The 19,273-nt window shown below is 39.4% G+C and overlaps 1 protein-coding gene across 1 annotated transcript; it reads left to right on the forward strand.

Annotated features, from left to right (window-relative positions):
• The first annotated feature begins 3,071 nt into the window (after positions 1-3,071).
• Positions 3,072-17,039, forward strand: HSD17B13 (hydroxysteroid 17-beta dehydrogenase 13). Its single transcript, XM_004283990.3, has 7 exons — positions 3,072-3,411; positions 5,094-5,201; positions 6,215-6,346; positions 8,071-8,177; positions 10,278-10,415; positions 13,820-13,936; positions 15,909-17,039. The coding sequence occupies exons 1-7, from the start codon at positions 3,202-3,204 to the stop codon at positions 15,997-15,999; spliced, it is 903 nt and encodes a 300-aa protein (XP_004284038.1). The 5' UTR covers positions 3,072-3,201; the 3' UTR covers positions 16,000-17,039.
• The last annotated feature ends 2,234 nt before the right edge of the window (positions 17,040-19,273 follow it).

The raw sequence follows: 19,273 nt of genomic DNA on the forward strand, positions 1-19,273 counted from the left end.
TGATATCACATAATATTTGACTTAATCCACTTAGTATGATATCCTCCAGGTCCTCCATGTTGCAGCAAATGGCAACATTTCATTAGTTTTTATGGCTGAATAATATTCCATTGTATATATTTATCATGTCTTCTGGGAATAGGCCCTTTATCTAAATTCTTTAAGCAGCTTATGGAGAAGTAAAAAGAAAGACTTCCCAAGTCTTCTGTTTCTTAAAAATAATCAGCCTAAATTAATCTTCATGCCAAGGAGACACATTTCGGGGTGGAAAATTTTGTTCCCTTATTATGCATATATCACATTTTGTTTATCCATTTATCCATTGATGAACACTTAAGTTGTTTCCACTTTTGAGGTATTGGAAGTCACACCCCCTTGTAAGTGAATACTTCTGGCTCTTGGTCTAATGCTCTTTTCCAAATTATCACAAAGGGAACTGGTATAACCTATAATCTCCCCCAAACACAAGAGGTTTTCAGGGAAATGGGCATCTCATGTAAAATGATTAGCAAATTGAGACATATTGAGCTTTTATGAATAAATCAATCAAACTAAGCTTGGTGAGTCCATGCTTTAAGATTCCTTAAGATAATATCTCTACTTCCTTCTTTTCCTTCATTAAAAAACAAAACAAAATCAAAAACATTTCACAGAGAGATACCAAGCAACCATTAGCTGATGCAGTATCTCTAGGATTATTTCTAGAGGTAAAACTTCATGGTTGTGGACAAAGAATTGTTGCCTGCCATTTTGTAAACAATAAATGTTGCTTTCTATCAAGCCATCAGCCACTGCAGCTGCCCAACCATGCACCTTGAGGGGAATTCAGGATAGAGAAAAACAGGATACTGGCCCAAAATAGTTAAGATGCATATCAAAGGAATAATGTCAAGGAGCCCAGATTCTTGCATCTTCCCATACATAGAAAAGCACTAAAATTATTAACTTGAGATGTCTGTTTTGTGTGATTAGCAATAAACTTTGATGTTTGACTACATTTTTTTTCCCAGCAAAAACTACTATATATCCTGGTTCTGAAACCACAGAAATGCATCTCGGCGGCAGGGGGCTCGGAGGAGCTCTGGCTCTTTTTGTCTCAGCATAAAAAGAATTCAGTAAAAGACAAAGTGATAGTTAAGAAGTGATTTATTAGAATAGGACACTTGTGAGCTTACAAACAAGCAGGCAGGCAAGCAAGTGTTAGTGGGTTACATTTTTATAATCAAAGGAAGAGCGGGATTGGGGGGGGAGACCATCTTCTTCCTCCTTCTTCGAGTCTTCCATCAACTCCTCCTAACTGTTGGGTGGGGGAGTTTTTGGCACTATGTGGCCCATCCGGGACTGTCATGGTGCTATGGAAAAATTATTTCAGGTCTCAGTATAATGACGGTCTTTCACTTTGAAGTGTCACCTTTCCCAAATTACTGCTTGTTATGTGTGAAGAGAGCATGTCCTGGGGGTCATTAACTTGTTGACATTCACTGGGCGGGATGTAGGCCTTATTTTTCCACTATTGTTTTATTGTCTTCAGGCATGACTCATGCCTCCATTGCATGGTTTTGTTGCTAAGCAAGCCTGTCTGGCTTTGCTGCTAAGCGATTTGCTCTGTTTCACAAGTCAAGCAAGCCCACAAAGTTTCAAGATTTTCCCATTGCTTTCTTGAGTGATCGTTGACTTACTGTGGTTTCCCAAAGCCCCCGAAAGTTCCCTCTCTATCTACAGTCCCCTAGTGGGACTTCTAATTTTTTTTTTGGCTGCACCATGCAGCATGCAGGATCTTAGTTCCCCGACCAGGGATTGAACCTGCGCCCTCGGCAGTGAAAGCACAGAGTCCTAACCACTGGACTGCCAGGGAATTCCCTAAACTAACTATTTGATTACCCTACTCTATCCCTATCAGCTCCTCCTTTACCTCTTTGGAGCAGTACACTGTCTGAGAGGGTATAACATCAGGCTATATTCCTCAGGCCACCAAATAAAACATAATTCTCATTTTTTAGGTTGTGCATCTTTTTTTCAGTTGCCATGGTGAAACATAGAACAGAACTGCTTCTCAGAAAGTAAGTCCATATTATGCCAGAGAGCTGCTTAAGAATGATAAAAGAAAGGTGCTAATGTTTCTCCTCAATTTAAAAAAGTGAGTTTTTTTATTAGCAGAATAAAAAGAATTGGTCCTAATTAACTTTGGGCAAATAAATCAGAGTATTGATTTCACTACAGTAATAAATATTGATTTTTTTTAATAAATTTATTTTACTTTATTTTTGGCTGTGTTGGGTCTTTGTTGCTGCGTGTGGGTTTTTCTCTTGTTGCGGAGAGCAGGGGCTACTCTTCGTTGCGGTGTGCAGGCCTCTCGCTGAGGTGGTTTCTATTGTCGCGGAGCACTGGCTCTAGGTGCGCGGGCTTCAGTAGTTGTGGCGCATGGGCTTCGTTGCTCCGCAGCATGTGGGATCTTCCCAAACCAGGGCTCGAACCCTTGTCCCCTGCATTGGCAGGCGGATTCTTAACCACTGTGCCACCAGGGAAGCCCCAATATTGATCATTTTTCTTCAGAAACTGAACTGCAAGAAAAGTGTGCCTCCTGAAAGTAGAGGAAGTTTAAAACTGCCTTTACTGTGGAATGTAATAGCAATTAGCACATGGGAATAGGCATGGACGATGGAGGTACAAATGTAGAGAAATGGAATGATAGATACAATAAGAGGGCACCATTTCATTGAACTGTTAGCTACCATAAATCCCATGACCTGATTTCACTCCAATGATAAATGGTTTACTTTTAAATAACTTATGCCCTATACTGTGCTTGCATTCATTTTAAACTTAATTGAGTATGAGCTGAATACAAAATAAAATATCAACTTTTAAATCAAGGTATATAGATGTCAAATCAGTGCTTGAAAACTAGTAAAATATAGTATTAAACAACAACAACCAAAAAGAAAATCCAGAGAGGACTTTCTCTTGAGTTCCCTTGTCCCCGTGCCAAGTTTTTACTAGCAATTGATACCACTTCAAAAGCTCAAAGTGCATCTAACGCATTAGAACACATGGACAAAGCCTGCCTGCAAATCTAGCTTACCTCTGCCAGTCCCATCAACACCTGGAACACAGCTCTTCCCTGGAGCTCTCTGAAGAGGGTGGCTCTTTGCTGGGACTAGACAGGGACTGAACCAGAGGAGAAGAGTACAGAGCAGAGCCATGAATATTATCTTGGATCTCCTCCTGCTTCTGATCATCATCATCTACTCCTACTTAGAATCCTTGGTGAAGGTTTTCATTCCCCAGAGGAGAAAATCTGTGGCTGGAGAGATTGTTCTCATTACAGGAGCTGGGCATGGAATAGGAAGGCATACTGCCTATGAATTTGCAAAACGGAAGAGCAGACTGGTTCTGTGGGATATTAATAAGGTACTGGATTCATTTACCCACCTTTTAAAGTTACAAGTGAGACAGGTGTTTAAAAACTTATTTGACTTGGGGCTCCCCTGGTGGCGCAGTGGTTGAGAGTCTGCCTGCCGATGCAGGGGACACGGGTTCGTGCCCCAGTCCGGGAAGATCCCACATGCCGCGAAGTGGCTGGGCCGGTGAGCCATGGCTGCTGAGCCTGCGCGTCCGGAGCCTGTGCTCGGCAACGGGAGAAGCCACAACAATGAGAGGCCCGAACTTATTTGACTTAACATTTGCTTATATTTGTATTTGTCTTTCTCGAAGTTTGGTAACTAAATTCCCTGGAGCCTTACTCTACATATGGATCAGGATGGGATTTTTGTAGTAGTTGTTGTTTAAAGTACAAGTGCCATATTACCCATTACATCTAGTTGCGGAAAGCGAGTTGGAAGAGGACTATGGTCATGGCACCCAATAGCTTTTTTTTTTTTAAGATTTATTTTTTATTTATTTATTTATTTATTTTTGGCTGTCCAGGGTCTTAGTTGTGGCATGGGATCTTCATTGAAGCATGTGGGACCTTTCATTCCTGCTTGAGGGCTTCTCTCTAGTTGTGGCATGCAGGTTTTCTCTCTCTAGTTGTGGTGCGCAGGCTCCAGCGCTCATGGGCTCTATAGTTGTGGCGCATGGGTTCCAGGGCACTTGGACTCTGTAGTTTGCACGCAGGTTCTCTAGTAAAGGAGCACGAGCTCACTAGTTGTAGCACAAGAGCTCAGTTGCCCCTCGGCATGTGGGATCCTAGTTCCCTGACCAGGGATTGAACCCGCGTCCCCTGCATTGGAAGGCAGATTCTTTACCACTGGACCACCAGGGAAGTCCCCATCAGGATGGTTTGATGAAGGGAACATAACTGAGACCTTAGCAGTGATTTTTATGCCATGATATGCAAGTTTGATAACATAGACTCAGGAGCCAGGGTACTTCCAAATTGTTTAAATTGAGCAGACAATTTCTCTCAGCCTCAGTTTCCTTATCTGAAACGGGGATAATATCGGGTTTTTCTGTAACAGAAAGAACATCTTACAGAAAAACCCGAACGAACTTTTTGGCCAACCCAATACCTCACAGGATAGGCAAGAACAGGGGTTAGCAAACTACAGCCAATGAACCAAACCTGGCCCCAGAGCAGACTGTTGAGCTAGGAATGTATTTTTTAAAGGTCTGGCAAGACAAAAAGCAAATAAAAAAGAAGAATATGTGACAGAATTTCTTCGTGCCTTCTCTCACATGCACGCAATCCTAAAATTTTTACAATCTGCTAGGTGCTTTACTGTCTATTACATAGTTGGTGCTCAACAAACATATGTTAAGTATATGTTGAGTATTCTTCTCCATACTCAAACATCTCCTTTCATGATACCACAAAGAGCAACATCTTTCAAGCATGTTCTTTAAGCTATGAGAATGTAGCAAAACAAGTGAAAACTCGTGAGACTTACATGAGCCTTCCCTGGCAGAAAAGCCAGGTATAATCTCTGCGAGTTAGGCAAGCGGTGCCTCTCAAGAAATTTGCTTACAAACAAGTGGGACATTTTGGACGTGAATTTTAATCTTAAAAAAAATTTCTTCTCCAATGCTTTCTCCCTCACTCTTGTCCCCTCACTGACCTACATCTTTTGGAATTTGCTTTTTTCCAATTACAGCATGGCGTTGAGGAAACTGCAGCTGAATGCAGAAAACTAGGGGCCATTACACATGTGTTTGTGGTAGACTGCAGTAACAGAGAAGAGATTTATGACTCTGTAAACCAGGTGAGACTTCAGAATACAAATTTCTTCCCATAATTTTGTGTCCCCTTACATGGAATATGAAAAGGTTCTTTGTGACTGCCTAATTTAAATTAGATTTGTTTTTTTTTTTAGCCTCTGCTAACTGAGGTAGTTGTGTGAACAAAGAAGGACATAAACCTTTTCCTTCCATATAATCCACTCAACTCTGCCTATTAATTAATTAATTAATCGATTAATTAATCGATTTCATTCTGGTTAGAAGTTTGAGCAGCTGCACAGAGTGACAGAAAAGATTTATCATCAGGGAAAAGGATAACTTTCTACTTTCATTTTAGTCCTATTACTTTTGCAGTAATTCCTTTATTTTTTCCTTTAAATATTTCCTCTTTGAGATTTTATTTATGTTGGTGCCAATCTAATCTTCTATAGAAAATATAATATTAATAATTATTATAACAATTTTTAAGGGTAAATATCAAATACAATGGACAAAGCACTCTGAAAATGGTTGTACCCTTTGATTTAATCCCTACAATAACCCTCTTAACCTCACTTGACAGGTGAGCAAACAGATTCAGAGGGTATAAGCCAGACCAGGTCATGTAGCTAGTAGGTGGCAGAGCCAGGATTACTCAATTAGTACTTTAAAAATATTTGGTAAGAACTGATATGTCAGACTAAGGTCATGTAGCTAGTAGGTAGTGAAAACAGGATTACTCAATTAGCACTTTTAAAATATTTGGTTAGAACAGATATATCAATCAACACAAATATTAATTTCATTTTATTGGTAAGTTTCAAAAAATATCTATGATGTACTGGGTACTGAAATTTAGCTGTTAAAAAAAACAGTTTACCCCAGCTTTATGACAGTGTCTTCTTGGCAAGCACTCTTTGGACTAAAGCTCTTTCCTGCCTGAACTCTGAGAGATATCATCAAACAGAATAAAGAATCTAATCCCTGGATGATATCAGCCCCAAAACTTTAAGTTTCGATACTACACCCAATGAACATGTTCTTTCTATTTCAACAGGTAAAGAAAGAGGTGGGTGATGTAACTATCGTGGTGAATAATGCTGGGGCAATATATCCAGCTGACCTTCTTAGTACAAAGGATGAAGAGATTACCAAAACTTTTGAGGTCAACATCCTAGGACATTTTTGGGTGAGCGTGAATCAGAAATATTCCTAGTTTGTGTATGTCTGACAATTCCTCTTAAGGTACATGAAGTTCATAATTGAGTTCACATCCTTCTGGATGGGAAACTCCATATCTTTGCCTTAAAACAACAATCATCCAATATTCGTGTCTCTGACAGAAGGGCACAGATTTCAAGGGGACGTGACTCACCAGAATGTAGGCTAGTTAGTCTGCCTTATCCACCAGTACCTAACACAAATCCTGGCATGTACTGGGCACTCAAAAAATATTTATGGAGCTTTCCTAAGGATTGTCAGTGTACACCTTTTCAGTGCTTTAGAGAAAATACATACAGTGTACATTCACTTGTGACCTCATGTCATGGAATTTTAGAACAGAAAGGACAAAGAACTCACTACTTGGGTTATATAGGGGTTGGGGGTTCTTCTGGCTGGAACTCTGAGCAAAGCTCTAGGTCAGGCTGGAGCTTAGAGTTAAGGCTCTACAGACCTCTTATAATTGTTTGGTTTTGTGAGAGACTGAAATATGTCTTTGTAGAGAGCATTTATATGAATTAATCTTCCAGTGCCTCAATATTAGTGTAGAACATAGGACAGATCTGGATTCTGGAAGAGAGAAGAAAAAAAGAGATGTATTCCCCCATTTTCCCAAGCCCCTCACACATGCTAATGAGAATTAATTATTATGCCCACCAAACTACTTAGAGACCCCATGTATTCGTTGTCTACAGCTGCATAACAATTATATCAAAACTTAGTGGATTAAAGCCAGAATAAATGTTCATATTCCTCTCACAGTTTCTGTGGGTCAGGAATTTGGGGGTGGCTTGGTTTGGCAATTCTGGCTCTATGAATTTGCACAGGGTCCATAGGGTGCATTTATAAAATAGTATTGATATTTCTCACCAAACAGTAAAGCTTTTTGGAGGTAAAGAAAGACTTTTTGTTTCCTGTAACATCAACATATAATGAACAGTATTACAAATAGGGAGATACTAATCTCCCTAATCATGGTACATAATGACCATGGGTCAGTACAGGACTCAGCTTTTTCTGCTCAACTTGATATAGGTACACAAGATTTTAACTCTTCTCATTAGCAAGATGAAGCCCCAAACAAACAAACAAAAAAGTACATGATACCAGATTACCATACGGAATTTTCTCAGCTCTGAAAACTCTGAATTTTTCCCTTAATAATATTGTTTAGATGATGGATCCATAAAAGAGATTTTTGATTCCCTCTGAAGGGAAGAAGAGGGATTTTAAGATGAGTTCTTGGCATGTGGTATGCAGTGCACAGCACTCGATGCCAGCTCAAACCAATTGTTTTAATCTTTTTTTCATTTCTGTCATCGGTGGAGAAGTAATCATGGAATCTTGGCACGTATTTCATTTCATCGAAAAAGTTGTCTTAAATGACATTTTGTCTTAAAAGTAAAACTACCGGACTTCCCTGGTGGCGCAGTGGTTGAGAGTCCGCCTGCCGATGCAGGGGACACGGGTTCATGCCTTGGTCCGGGAAGATCCCACATTCCGCGGAGCGGCTGGGCTCGTGAGCCATGGCTGCTGAGCCTGCGCATCCGCAGCCTGTCCTCCGCAACGGGAGAGGCCACAACAGTGAGAGGCCCGCGTACCGCAAAAATAAAATAAATAGAATAAAACTACCTAATTTGGAAACTTAACACCTGTGTCATTGTTTCTTTTGGTTCCGCAATGATCCTGAAGATCACAAAGGCACTTCTTCCAGCGATGATGCAGAGAAACCATGGCCACATTGTCACAGTGGCTTCACTATGCGGCCACGGAGTGATTCCTTATATTATTCCATATTGGTAAGTATTACTTTCTAGTAGTGCTATATATTTTTACACTTTTAAGGTTTTATTAGACCTCAGATTCCAGTCCTCATAACAGGTAATTTGTTTTATTTTTCTTTATTTTATTTATTTATTTCTGGAGAGCTAGAATTGTGTTTTCTTCATTTTTGAATCTTCTTAGAACAAAAAGTCAAATGCCTTGCAAAAAATAAAAGCTATAAAAAGTCTCATAGCAGATAATTTGGATTTACAGAATGTATATAGTAGTTTAGAATAAACTCTTAAAAATGACTTCTCCTAAAACAAGGAAACTGGTTTTAAATGAAAAATCATTTAAAATATTTTTAGATTTCTGAAAACTCCTCCACAGAGCAATGAAAGAAAACAGTAATGCCAAGCATGTTTCCATTGTATCCTGGAATGAGTAGATGCTCATAAAGGAAATAAGGAACTAAAAAACAAAAATAAAAACAAAAAAAAAAAGAAGGAACTCACAGACTAAGAAGCAAAATATAAGGAAGTCCAAATGAACACAAATCTACGCCATGGCCTGCATGCCCAAGATAAGCTAAACAGAGTGGCTCCTGGATCAAAACATTTTTCAGTGTGCTTGTGCCATGAAAGATTGTGTGTGTGTGTGTGTGTGTGTGTGTGTGTGTGTGTGTGAGACAGAGAGAGAGAGAGAGAGAGAGAGAGAGGGATTGAGAGAAAGCCTTTACCGTATTAAAAGATGCAGATAGCATATTCCATGCTCTACCAAGGACATAAAGAAACGAAAGTGGGAACTCCCTAAAGACACACTATTTGCAAAATATCTTTTCTTCATACACTCCTTCAATGGCATCTCATTTCCTTATTCTGGTCTTATATCAACCTCATAGAAAAATTTAATTTGTTAACATTTTGGCCAATTCTTTTTGTAACAGCCAATACATGTGTATCAGTGGGTGGGGATGGGGGTGGATAGTTAGTTGGTTTATTACTTACCTACACATCCATGTTCAAGGTTGAATTTGGTCATGGACCAAATTATTTCTGACACCAAATGTAGTCACAGATGTAGTTAATTTTCGCTGTAGGTTAAGGTGTCCTTGCACATACATATGGTTGTTTCAAGCTGCCTCTAGCATCTTAAAACACAAATCAGAATTTCACAGATTAAACATTTAATATTGTTTTAATGTTTAGAAATGGGGAAACCCAATGTAACAATTGTTTTCCTTTTCTCTTTTTCTTTAAGAGAGCAGCCAGCCTTTAACTTTATGGTTCTTGTCATCTGAGTCAAAAATACAATTAACATTACATAGCTTCTTATAGGTAATAAAGTTATTATGCATATGCTATTTGATTTAATCCTCAAGATGGCTCTATATTTTATTACCAGCATCTTTTTATAAATGAATTTTATTTTGTTTTTTGGCTGCACTGTGCGGCGTGTGGGATCTTAGTTCCCCAACTCAGGATCAAACCTGCACCCCCTGCATTGGAAGCGCAGAGTCTTAACCACTGGACCACCAGGGAAGTCCCTATCACCAGCATTTTAAAGATCAGAAAATCAAAGGAAGAAGACAAAGTAATATGTTGAAGGTTGCACACACTAACACACCCACATCACCTGAAGTCTTTTTACTCCAGATCTTCACAATGAAATTAAGAAGCCAAAGTGAACTCCGCATTTCAAAAGAAAAATATCAAGAGAGAGAGAAATGTGTAGAGTTCCACAGAAGTTTGTTAATACAGATATTAGTTACATAGTTTTTCTAAACATGATTTTCCTGATTCATATTTTTCAAAATAAAAACAGCAGTAAAAACTGATTAGAAAACAGTTCAAAGATTGAATGGAAAAACCTTATAGGTAGAATGAGCAGTAAGCAAGTCAATCAAAGTTATTAAAATTTGTTCTATTGTTTATCACCGCTAATTAAAAAAATCGGTAAATTCAGAATTCAGTGAAATCAGATAAGAAAATGTAAATGAAAATAGATGACCAAGTGGAAGATTTGGGGGTTTGGCTTTTATGTGTTCTCAAACAAAATCAACATTTTCCTCTCACAGAAAGCTGAGGAATGTTTCACTTTCCCTTAGCTAACAGGGGTGGATAATTCTCTTACAGTTCCAGCAAATTTGCTGCTGTTGGCTTCCACCGAGCTCTGACATCAGAATTTGAAGCCTTGGGAAAAACTGGTATCAAAACCTCGTGTCTCTGCCCAGTTTTTGTGAATACTGGGTTCACCAAAAACCCAAGCACAAGGTAAGGTCAAAATCAAGTTAAGATGGAAATATGGCATGAGAAATTGGTATGAAACCTACATGAGAAATTTTTAGGTGGGTCAAATGAGAAAATAGAAAACAAAAAAACGAAAAAGGAAAAACATTTTTTCTTATTAATGTTATTGTATTGCCTTTATGTTTTCGCTTTGAAATTAGATGAACAAAGGGGAAAAATGCATTAGGGGCTAGTAGAAGTGATCAGCTGCCAATGAATCAGGCGTTGGGTATTTATTCGTGTCCAGGTGAAAGACTCAACACACACACAGGTGTTAAGAGGGAGTGAGAATGGGGGTGGGTCAGATGGAGAGGTCTTCCCGGGGGTGATGGCAAGAGTGTCCTCTCCTGGAAACCACACCCCCAAAACGAATGTTACCTCACCTCCCCCCTCCCGCTCACGGTTCATCCTCCTCAATAGAGTATGGAAAGGCACAGGTATATGCCCCGTTTCCATATTCGACAGCACTGGCCACAGAGCTAGCACAAAGTACTCCAACATCTTCCAAACTTGCCTGATCCTAAGCGTCATCACTGTGCTTATATAAAAAATACATGTTCTTAGGCTCTTCCTTAGAGATTCTGATTCAGTAGAGTGAAACGAGCTCCAAGAATGTTTTGCTTTGTTTACAAGGAAACCAGGTAACTCTGGAGGCAGGTTTGCAAAACATTGACATAGTAAATATAACCACATGCATTTGATCATGGCTACCACCCTGTCCTCCTTTAAAATACAAATGTTCCGAGACTCCCTGGTGGCGCAGCGGTTGAGAGTTCGCCTGCCGATACAGGGGACCCGGGTTCGTGCCCCGGTCCGGGAAGATCCCACATGCCGCGGAGCAGCTGGGCCCGTGAGCCATGGCCGCTGAGCCTGCGCATCCGGAGTCTGTGCTCCGCAACGGGAGAGGGCCACGACAGTAAGAGGCCCGTGTACCGCAAAAAAAAAAAAAAAAAAAAGCAAATGTTCCTAGAAGCGGCAATAAGCTGAGTCTTTAACCCCTCAGTCAAGGTGAATTTCTTTTTTTTTTTTTTCTAAACTGAGAACTTTTTTTTTTTTTTAAGTTTATTTATTTATTTTTGGCTGCATTGGGTCTTCCGTTGCTGCGCGCGGGCTTTCTCTAGTTGCGGCGAGCGGGGACTACTCTTGCTTGTGGTGCGCGGGCTTCTCATTGCAGTGGCTTCTCTTGTTGCGGAGCACAGGTTCTAGGCACACGGGCTTCAGTAGTTATGGCACGAGGGCTCAGTAGTTGTGGCACACGGGCTTAGCTGCTCCACAGCATGTGGGATCTTCGCGGACCAGGGCTCAAACCTGTGTCCCCTGCATTGGCAGGCAAATTCTTAACCACTGCACCACCAGGGAAGTCCAAGGTGAATTTCTTGACCAAGTACTTTGTTTCTGGTAAAGGAGGATTTGAGACGATAAGAGAGGAGAAATTGGCCCTGAAAAGAGGAATAAAGTGGAAAGGTGAGGATAAGGACCCTAAAATTAATACACCTGCTTCACAATTTGCCTCGATTCTAATAAACATTGTGCTACAGGTTAACAAAATATACTGAGCTTGCTAATCTGAAGCCAATTTATTATTGGAAAGGAATTAGTCCTAAATATAGTCATTCAAAGGAGCTAACAAATTCCCTTTTAAGCTCAGCCTCGTTTGAAGCTACTGACTCTGAAACTCTGCATTAGCTGCGTCATCTCCAGAGCTGTAGCCACTCCCTGGCAGTTGAGTCCTTAACTGTGTTAGAACACAAGTACTTAACAAGTACACGGTACTGTACGTAAGTAAATACAGTGATATAATTGGGACTCTGGGCTCAGTTTTCTGAAATAGGAAACTGGGCCCAATACAAATCCTCTTGGTAAGCATTCAGGCTTAGTGTGAGCCCAGAGTACCGGTTCTTCCAGAGGGGAAGGCAAAATAGATGACAAGAGTAAGGCTAATATGATCTCGGGTATGTGGGTTCCTGGGGGTGACCCTGGGGACTGACCCAGGCAATGCTGAAAATTTGGAATTGGTATCACCCAGACTACCTGATTCTGAACTTCCTTGACAAAGGCTAACATGTCCATATACTAATGTGAGGCTTGGCTAGAGACAGGGTTGATAGACCCAGGTAGGGGAAATCAGGGAGGGAAGAGGTAGTACCCAATAATTTAGAAAACTATTGATTTGTATTACTCTCTGCTGGCTTGCCACTCAAAGTCATGGAAACCTCAATCACATAATAATCTGAAGTAAATCACATGTATCTCAGGGAAGGAAGTTATAACAGTCACTACTTACTTAACTCCTCCGCACAACCTTTGTATTCTCTAAGCCATTCAGCCTATGCCTAGACAACTTAACTTTGGTGCAATACTTTCAATCCATTTACATTTTAATTTCCTGTCATCATCTTGCATTAATGGGCATTCTATACTGGCCTGTGGTTATGAATACTTCTCAAGAACCCATGTATACAGTCTTCAGTATAATCAAGGTCACACCTCTAGTTGTAATGTAATACTCCCTATGCATGTCTTGAACTCTCATTAAACTTCAGCATAGGCAAGTCAGCAGTGAATCTCAAGTACTAAATGCCCTCAAAACAATCCAGCTTTGTGGGATACCTCCACAAGAAAGCAAGTGTACTTAGCTATAGATTTCTCTTCTCATATCTAACAAGCCCTGAAGAAAGATGCCACATGTTTCCTTTCTGTCCTTTGATCAGTCCTACCCACTACTCTTCCTTGCCTGGCTCCTCTTCTCTTCTATTATCTAATTCCTCACCACCATTTTGATGTTTTGACTGAGTGAGCCATGAAACACACCTACTGGATGTGAAAGTAGTAGATTGTGATAACAAAACATCAATGTGGCATGGGGGAGGGAAGGCAGGTGGCATTTGTGCAGTGAATCCTGGAAGCTTTTATTTTATTATTATTATTTTTTAAATAAATTTATTTATTTAATTTATTCTTTATTTTTGGCTCCGTTGGGTCTTCGTTGCTGCGTGGGGGCTTTCTCTAGTTGCGGCGAGTGGGGGCTACTCTTCATTGTGGTGCACGGCCTTCTCATTGTGGTGGTTTCTCTTGTGGCAGAGTACAGGCTCTAGGCTTGTGGGCCTCAATAGTTGTGGTGCACGGGCTCAGTAGTTGTGGCTCGTGGGCTCTAGAGTGCAGACTCAGTAGTTGTGGTGCACGGGCTTAGTTGCCCCATGGCATGTGAGATCTTCCTGGACCAGAGCTCGAACCCGTGTCCCCTGCATTGGCAGGCAGATTCTTAACCACTGCGCCACCAGGGAAGCCCCTGGAAGCTTTTAAATCCTAATTAGTGAAAAGATAATTTTCCTGCTTTTGCTAATTATAAAAAACAACAAAAAGGACCAAACTTTTCTTTTCAATCACAGACTATTCCCTGTATTGGAGACAAATGAAGTTGCAAGAAGCTTGATAGATGGAATACTTACCAATAAGAAAATGATTTTTGTTCCATCATATCTCAATATCTTCCTAACACTAGAGAGGTAAGTACAGCAAAACACCTAAAATACTACAACACTGATAGAGCTATCATTATGGAGAGTTTTTCAGTTGTGAAATTTGCCATGGAAATTCTCCATGCCTGGGGAGAAGAGTTAAGTTTCCTCTACTATTACCTTACTCAATCTATAAAAAGAGAATGATTCATTTTCTCTGCTCCATCTATTACCTCTGGCCAGTCTTTGCCAGAGACTATTCTAACTGAAGGAAAGACAGTTTAAAGAGAGAAAGCAATATGGTGAACTAGCTAAAAATAAAGGGTCTATAAAGAAGCCTGCTGGGGGTTTGATTAAGACTGCATTGAATCTATAGATCAATTGGGGGAGAGCAGACATATTAACAATATTGAGTCTTCAAATCCAAGAGCACAAAGAACACAAGGTATCTTTTTATTTTTTCATCTTTCTCAATATGTCTACACAGTATTTTGTAGTTTTCAGTGTACAAATCTTACACACCTTTTGTCAGGTTTATCCCAAAGTATTTCATGGTTTTTATGCTATTGCAAATGGCATTTTTTTAAAGTTTCTATTTCCCATTGTTTGTTGCTAGCATATATTTGATTTTTGCACTTTGATCTGTATTTAGCAGCCTTGCTAAACTCACTTCTAGTAGCTTTTTTGTAGATTCTAACAGACATTTTTACACAAATGATCATATTTCCTGCAAATAAAGATACTTTTATTTCTTTTTTTCCAGTCTATATGTTTTTTATTTCTTGCCTTATCACACTGGCTAGAACCTCCTATGCAATGTCAGAGAGGATTGGTGAAAACACACATCCAAGTGTTGTTTCTGATCCTCAGAGGAAAGTAGTCAGTCTTTCACAATTAAGAATGATATCAGCTGTAGATTTTTTTCATTTTCTCTTTATCAGGTTGAAGAAGTTCCCTTCTATTACTACTTTGCTGAGCATATTCATCAAGAGTAGATACAGATTTTGTCAAATGCTTTTACTGAATATGTTAAGGTATTATGGTCTTTCTATTTTAGTTTGTTCATATGGTGCATTACACTGACTCGTTTTAAAGATTAAACCAACCCTGTATTGTAATGTCATTGTCTGATTTTTGTGTCAGGATAACACTTACCTCATAAACTGAGTTGGAAAGTATTCCCTCCTCTTCTCTTTTCTGGAATAACTTGTGTTGAATGGGTATTATTTCCTTCTTAAACATTTTGTAGAATTCAACAGTGAAACCATCTGAGCCTGTTGTTTAGCCTCTTAGCTAAACAATAAGCTCCTCAAAGGGAGTAGCCGGTTTTTTTGTTTGTTTGTTTGTTTTGTTTGTTTGTTTTTGCGGTACGCGGGGGCCTCTCACTGTTGTGGCATCTTCCGTTGCGGAGCACAGGCTCCGGACGCGCAGGCTCAGTGGCCATGGCTCACGGGCCCAGCCGCTCCGCGGCATGTGGGATCTTCCCGGACTGGGGCACTAATCCGTGTCCCCTGCATCGGCAGGCGGACTCTCAACCACTGCGCCACCAGGGAAGCCCAGGAGTAGCTGTTTTTAAAGTACTTTAGTCTACCTTATTATAGAGGGCATAATATCAATAGATATTCAGTAAAAACTCAAGGAGAGGTGGAGAGGCAGATGGAATGGATTCTGGTGGTGTTGCTCTGTGAACTCTTAGCATCAGGATTCATTGACAGTTACAGCAATAAGCGTAGATCTTCAGTTTTAGGTCTTTACTCACATAAGATTTCATATAATAGTTTACTAATATGAGAAGGTGAGAAGAGTGGTATATATCAGTGCTTTCTTTATATTTGCATAATATTTGAACTGTGAGTATTAAAAGATACACACAAAAAAAGAGAGAGGTAGATGTGAAGAAAGAACAGAAGAAAACTAAATGCAAACCAGATAACTCTCAGGGTATTTTTAACTGACAACAAAAAAGAACTCTGGTGTCAAAGATTTTAAATTGAAATTTTTTCATCTTTTTTTCATACAGATTTCTTCCTGAACGTGCCTTGGCAGCCATAAATCATGTACTGGATATTCAATTTGAAGCAGTGGTTGGCCACAAAACCAAAATGAAATGAATAAATGTGCTCCAGGCTGAGACGTATGCACCTTAATGATGTGGAACTAAGTTTAGAGTCAATGCTTCAAAGCTCTATTTCACATTTTTCAATGCCATTAATATTAAAAACATTGGTTTGACACTAGCAGTGGTCAAATGAACAAGACTAATCACCTGTCTTTCTATTTCTCGAGATTATTTCTGTAGTTTTAATAGTCAGATCCATTTTTTATTCCATGCCTCTTAAAAACTTCTATGCTTACATAAACATACTTAAAAGGGTCATTTTTCTTTAAGAGATTTCATTTCTTTTCTTTCCGTTTAAAGGTGGACAAAGCTACCTCCCTGACCGTAAATACAAAAAGAACTTATTTACAGAGGGAAGTTTTAAGACTGTTCTTAAAGTAGTCTTCCAAACTGTAGCCAGGCCACAGAATGTCAGCAAGTACACAGTGTGAGTGAGCAGTTAGAGATCAAGTTAAGCAGGCAGCTGTGCTCCAAAAGGCAGAAAGATTACTCCTATGAAACTCAATGTTTGGGAGCTTTCTCTAGCTTCTCCATTTTTCATCAGCCCCAAACAGAGCTTTCTCACCTGATTCTGTCCCTTATATAGCTCTTATATCCACCAAGAGTGGACCCTCCACACTTTCTGCCCTTTTTATAATCTCTTAAAATACTATGACATTATAAAAGGTGACTCTCTCTTGAATCTCAGAGTATCTAAAATTTTAACCCCATGGTAACCTCTTCTTTGTAGTTTATGCTTTCACATATCATTGGTACCAGAGATGTTTAGACAGTTTTGAGCTTCAAAAATGAAAGCTAACACAGGGAAAGGAACTAGGCTGGCTACCTAATAGTGCACCACAGATCTGAGAGATGGAGGGGAAAAGAGAGTGGTCTTTTTTTTTTCTTAATAGAAAGAAAAATCTGATTCCAACTACATCAAGAATAATCTTGTTTTCTGTGTTTTTCACACATGTTATAGGCTGCTTTTACATCGACTATCCTCCTATTTTATCCTCATTAAAAACAAATCATTAATAAAAACAATTTCTTAAAAACAAATGATAAATGTGTTGTTGTGCTTTTAAAAAATGACCTCTTGTAGTTATAAAATTAGGAGTTTTGATTTCTAATCTCTGAGTCTCTGTGAGCCTCCTTCAGGAAGCAAGGATCTGGGTGGTAGCAGAGAGATCTTGCAGATGTTGAGGGGAACAAGGGGTTCTCCCAACTCCAGCTTCTTTGACAGTTAGGAGTGTTGGTGTATGTGCTGAAACTTACTGAGTCCTTTGTATGTGAGGCACTGAGCAGAGTACTATTGTTTTACGATTTTTTTCCTTGTTACTTTGGCAATAATTTTTGTTCATGATATTCTTTTAATTGTTTGCCTTAAAACTAAGAATTTATGAGAGAAACCTTAAAATGTATTATTTTAAAAGTGTGATTACAAAACTTCAAAAGATGAATATGTATAGTAAAAAATATAAACCCACCCCGCACAATCCCAGTCCCTAAATGTACTATTAATGTACAATCTTCCTATCTTTTTCTAATGCATGCACAAGCACATATATGAGAAATACATTACATTCTTTTACTGCATGTGTTACACAAATTGTTTCAAGACACACATTATATTCTGTAACTTGCTTTTTTAACTGACCAACACATGCCCAAAGCCTTTTCTTTCAGTATATAGAGTTTAACCTCATCCTTTTTCATGGGCACACAGTACTAAATGGTACTATATTTGATCATTCCTTTGTAATATAACATTTAGGATGTTTCCAATTTTTCTCAATTTATTTACTCTTTATTTACTTAACAAATACTTATTGAGTGTCAGCCACAGTTCTAGACCCCGGGAAACATGAGTGAATAAAGCAAACTTCTTGCCTTAATGGAGCTCACATTCTAGTAGGACAAACAACAGACTGCAGATATCATGAGAGAGAGTTTCTAAAATAATAAGAGTTGGGACTTCCTGGTGGTACAGTGGTTAAGACTCCAAGCACCCAATGCAGGGGACCTGGGTTCGATCCTGGGTCAGGGAATTAGATCCCACATGCCGCAGCTAAAGATCTCGCGTGCCTCAACTAAGACCCAGCCCAGACAAATAAATAAATAAATAATAAAATAGTAGAGTCAAGGAAGATCTCTCTGAGAACTAACATTTTTGGGTAGAAATATGTGTGAAGTGAAAGCATGGCCTGTGCAAATATCTAGGGAAAGGAAAGTGCAAATTCTGACGAAGGAACAAACTTCTCTGAAGAACTGTATGAGGGCCACTGAGGCCAGAGTGGACGAGCAAGTGGGCAGTGTTGTAGGTGACGTGCCAAAAGAGATACCAGACTGTTGGAGACCACACAGGCCACAGTAAGAAGTTTTGATTTTTCTGAGTGTGAGAGAAAAGATCTGAGGATTTGAGTTAGGAACTGACCCATATAAATGAAATCCCAACGTTAGATGCAAAGAAAGACTTTCCCTTTTTAATCCAATTTTTGGCTTTAAGCCTTTGTGAGTGAAACTCAGAGAAATACCTGGAAGCACAAGTATCGAGCTCTCTTTTTCCTGTATACTTTGACTATTGACTTCTTCCTTGTTAGTTCCAGGTATGTTTCTAAATGTTTTACTATGACAATCTCCATCTCAGAAATCTCCTCAAGGGTACTCACTAACACCAAAATCCCAGTTCCAGGGCTAACTCTAGGGTGTGCAGGGCCCTGGGCAAATGTTTCCTGTGGGTTCCTGTCTATATAAATAAGTCGATTAAAAATGTATTACAGGGACTTCCCTGCCAGTCCAGTGGTTAAGACTCCACACTTCCACTGCAGGCAGCACAGGTTCGATCCCCGGATGGGGAACTAAGATCCTGCAAGCCGCATGGTGTGGCCAAAAAAAAAGAAAAAGTATTATATAATTCATAGGTCCATTGAGGTACAGGGATATATTGATGAAGATTTAGAATAATAACAAAATTATTCATTGTCCACTCGATGCAAGTAAAGATTCTTCTTGGTATCCAGGTGCTATTTCTTCTTGTTTGGTTCAAGAGTCATTTCTTTTTTTTCCTTATTATCAAATGAGCCATTTCTTGCCAATTTCATATCTTTCAGCACAAGAAACGATAGTAATGCTATTATTTCTCATAACACCATGGTGCTTGTAACATGTTTGTATTAAAATAATATGAATCTTCTAGCCTCTATAACACTCTACTACCATCTGTATCATGTTAGTCACATCATTACTCTTGATTTTGTGCCATCCATTGTGCTACTTGTAAATAC

Source organism: Orcinus orca, chromosome 4, assembly GCF_937001465.1.
Source record: "Orcinus orca chromosome 4, mOrcOrc1.1, whole genome shotgun sequence".
NCBI classification, from domain to species: Eukaryota; Metazoa; Chordata; class Mammalia; order Artiodactyla; family Delphinidae; genus Orcinus; species Orcinus orca.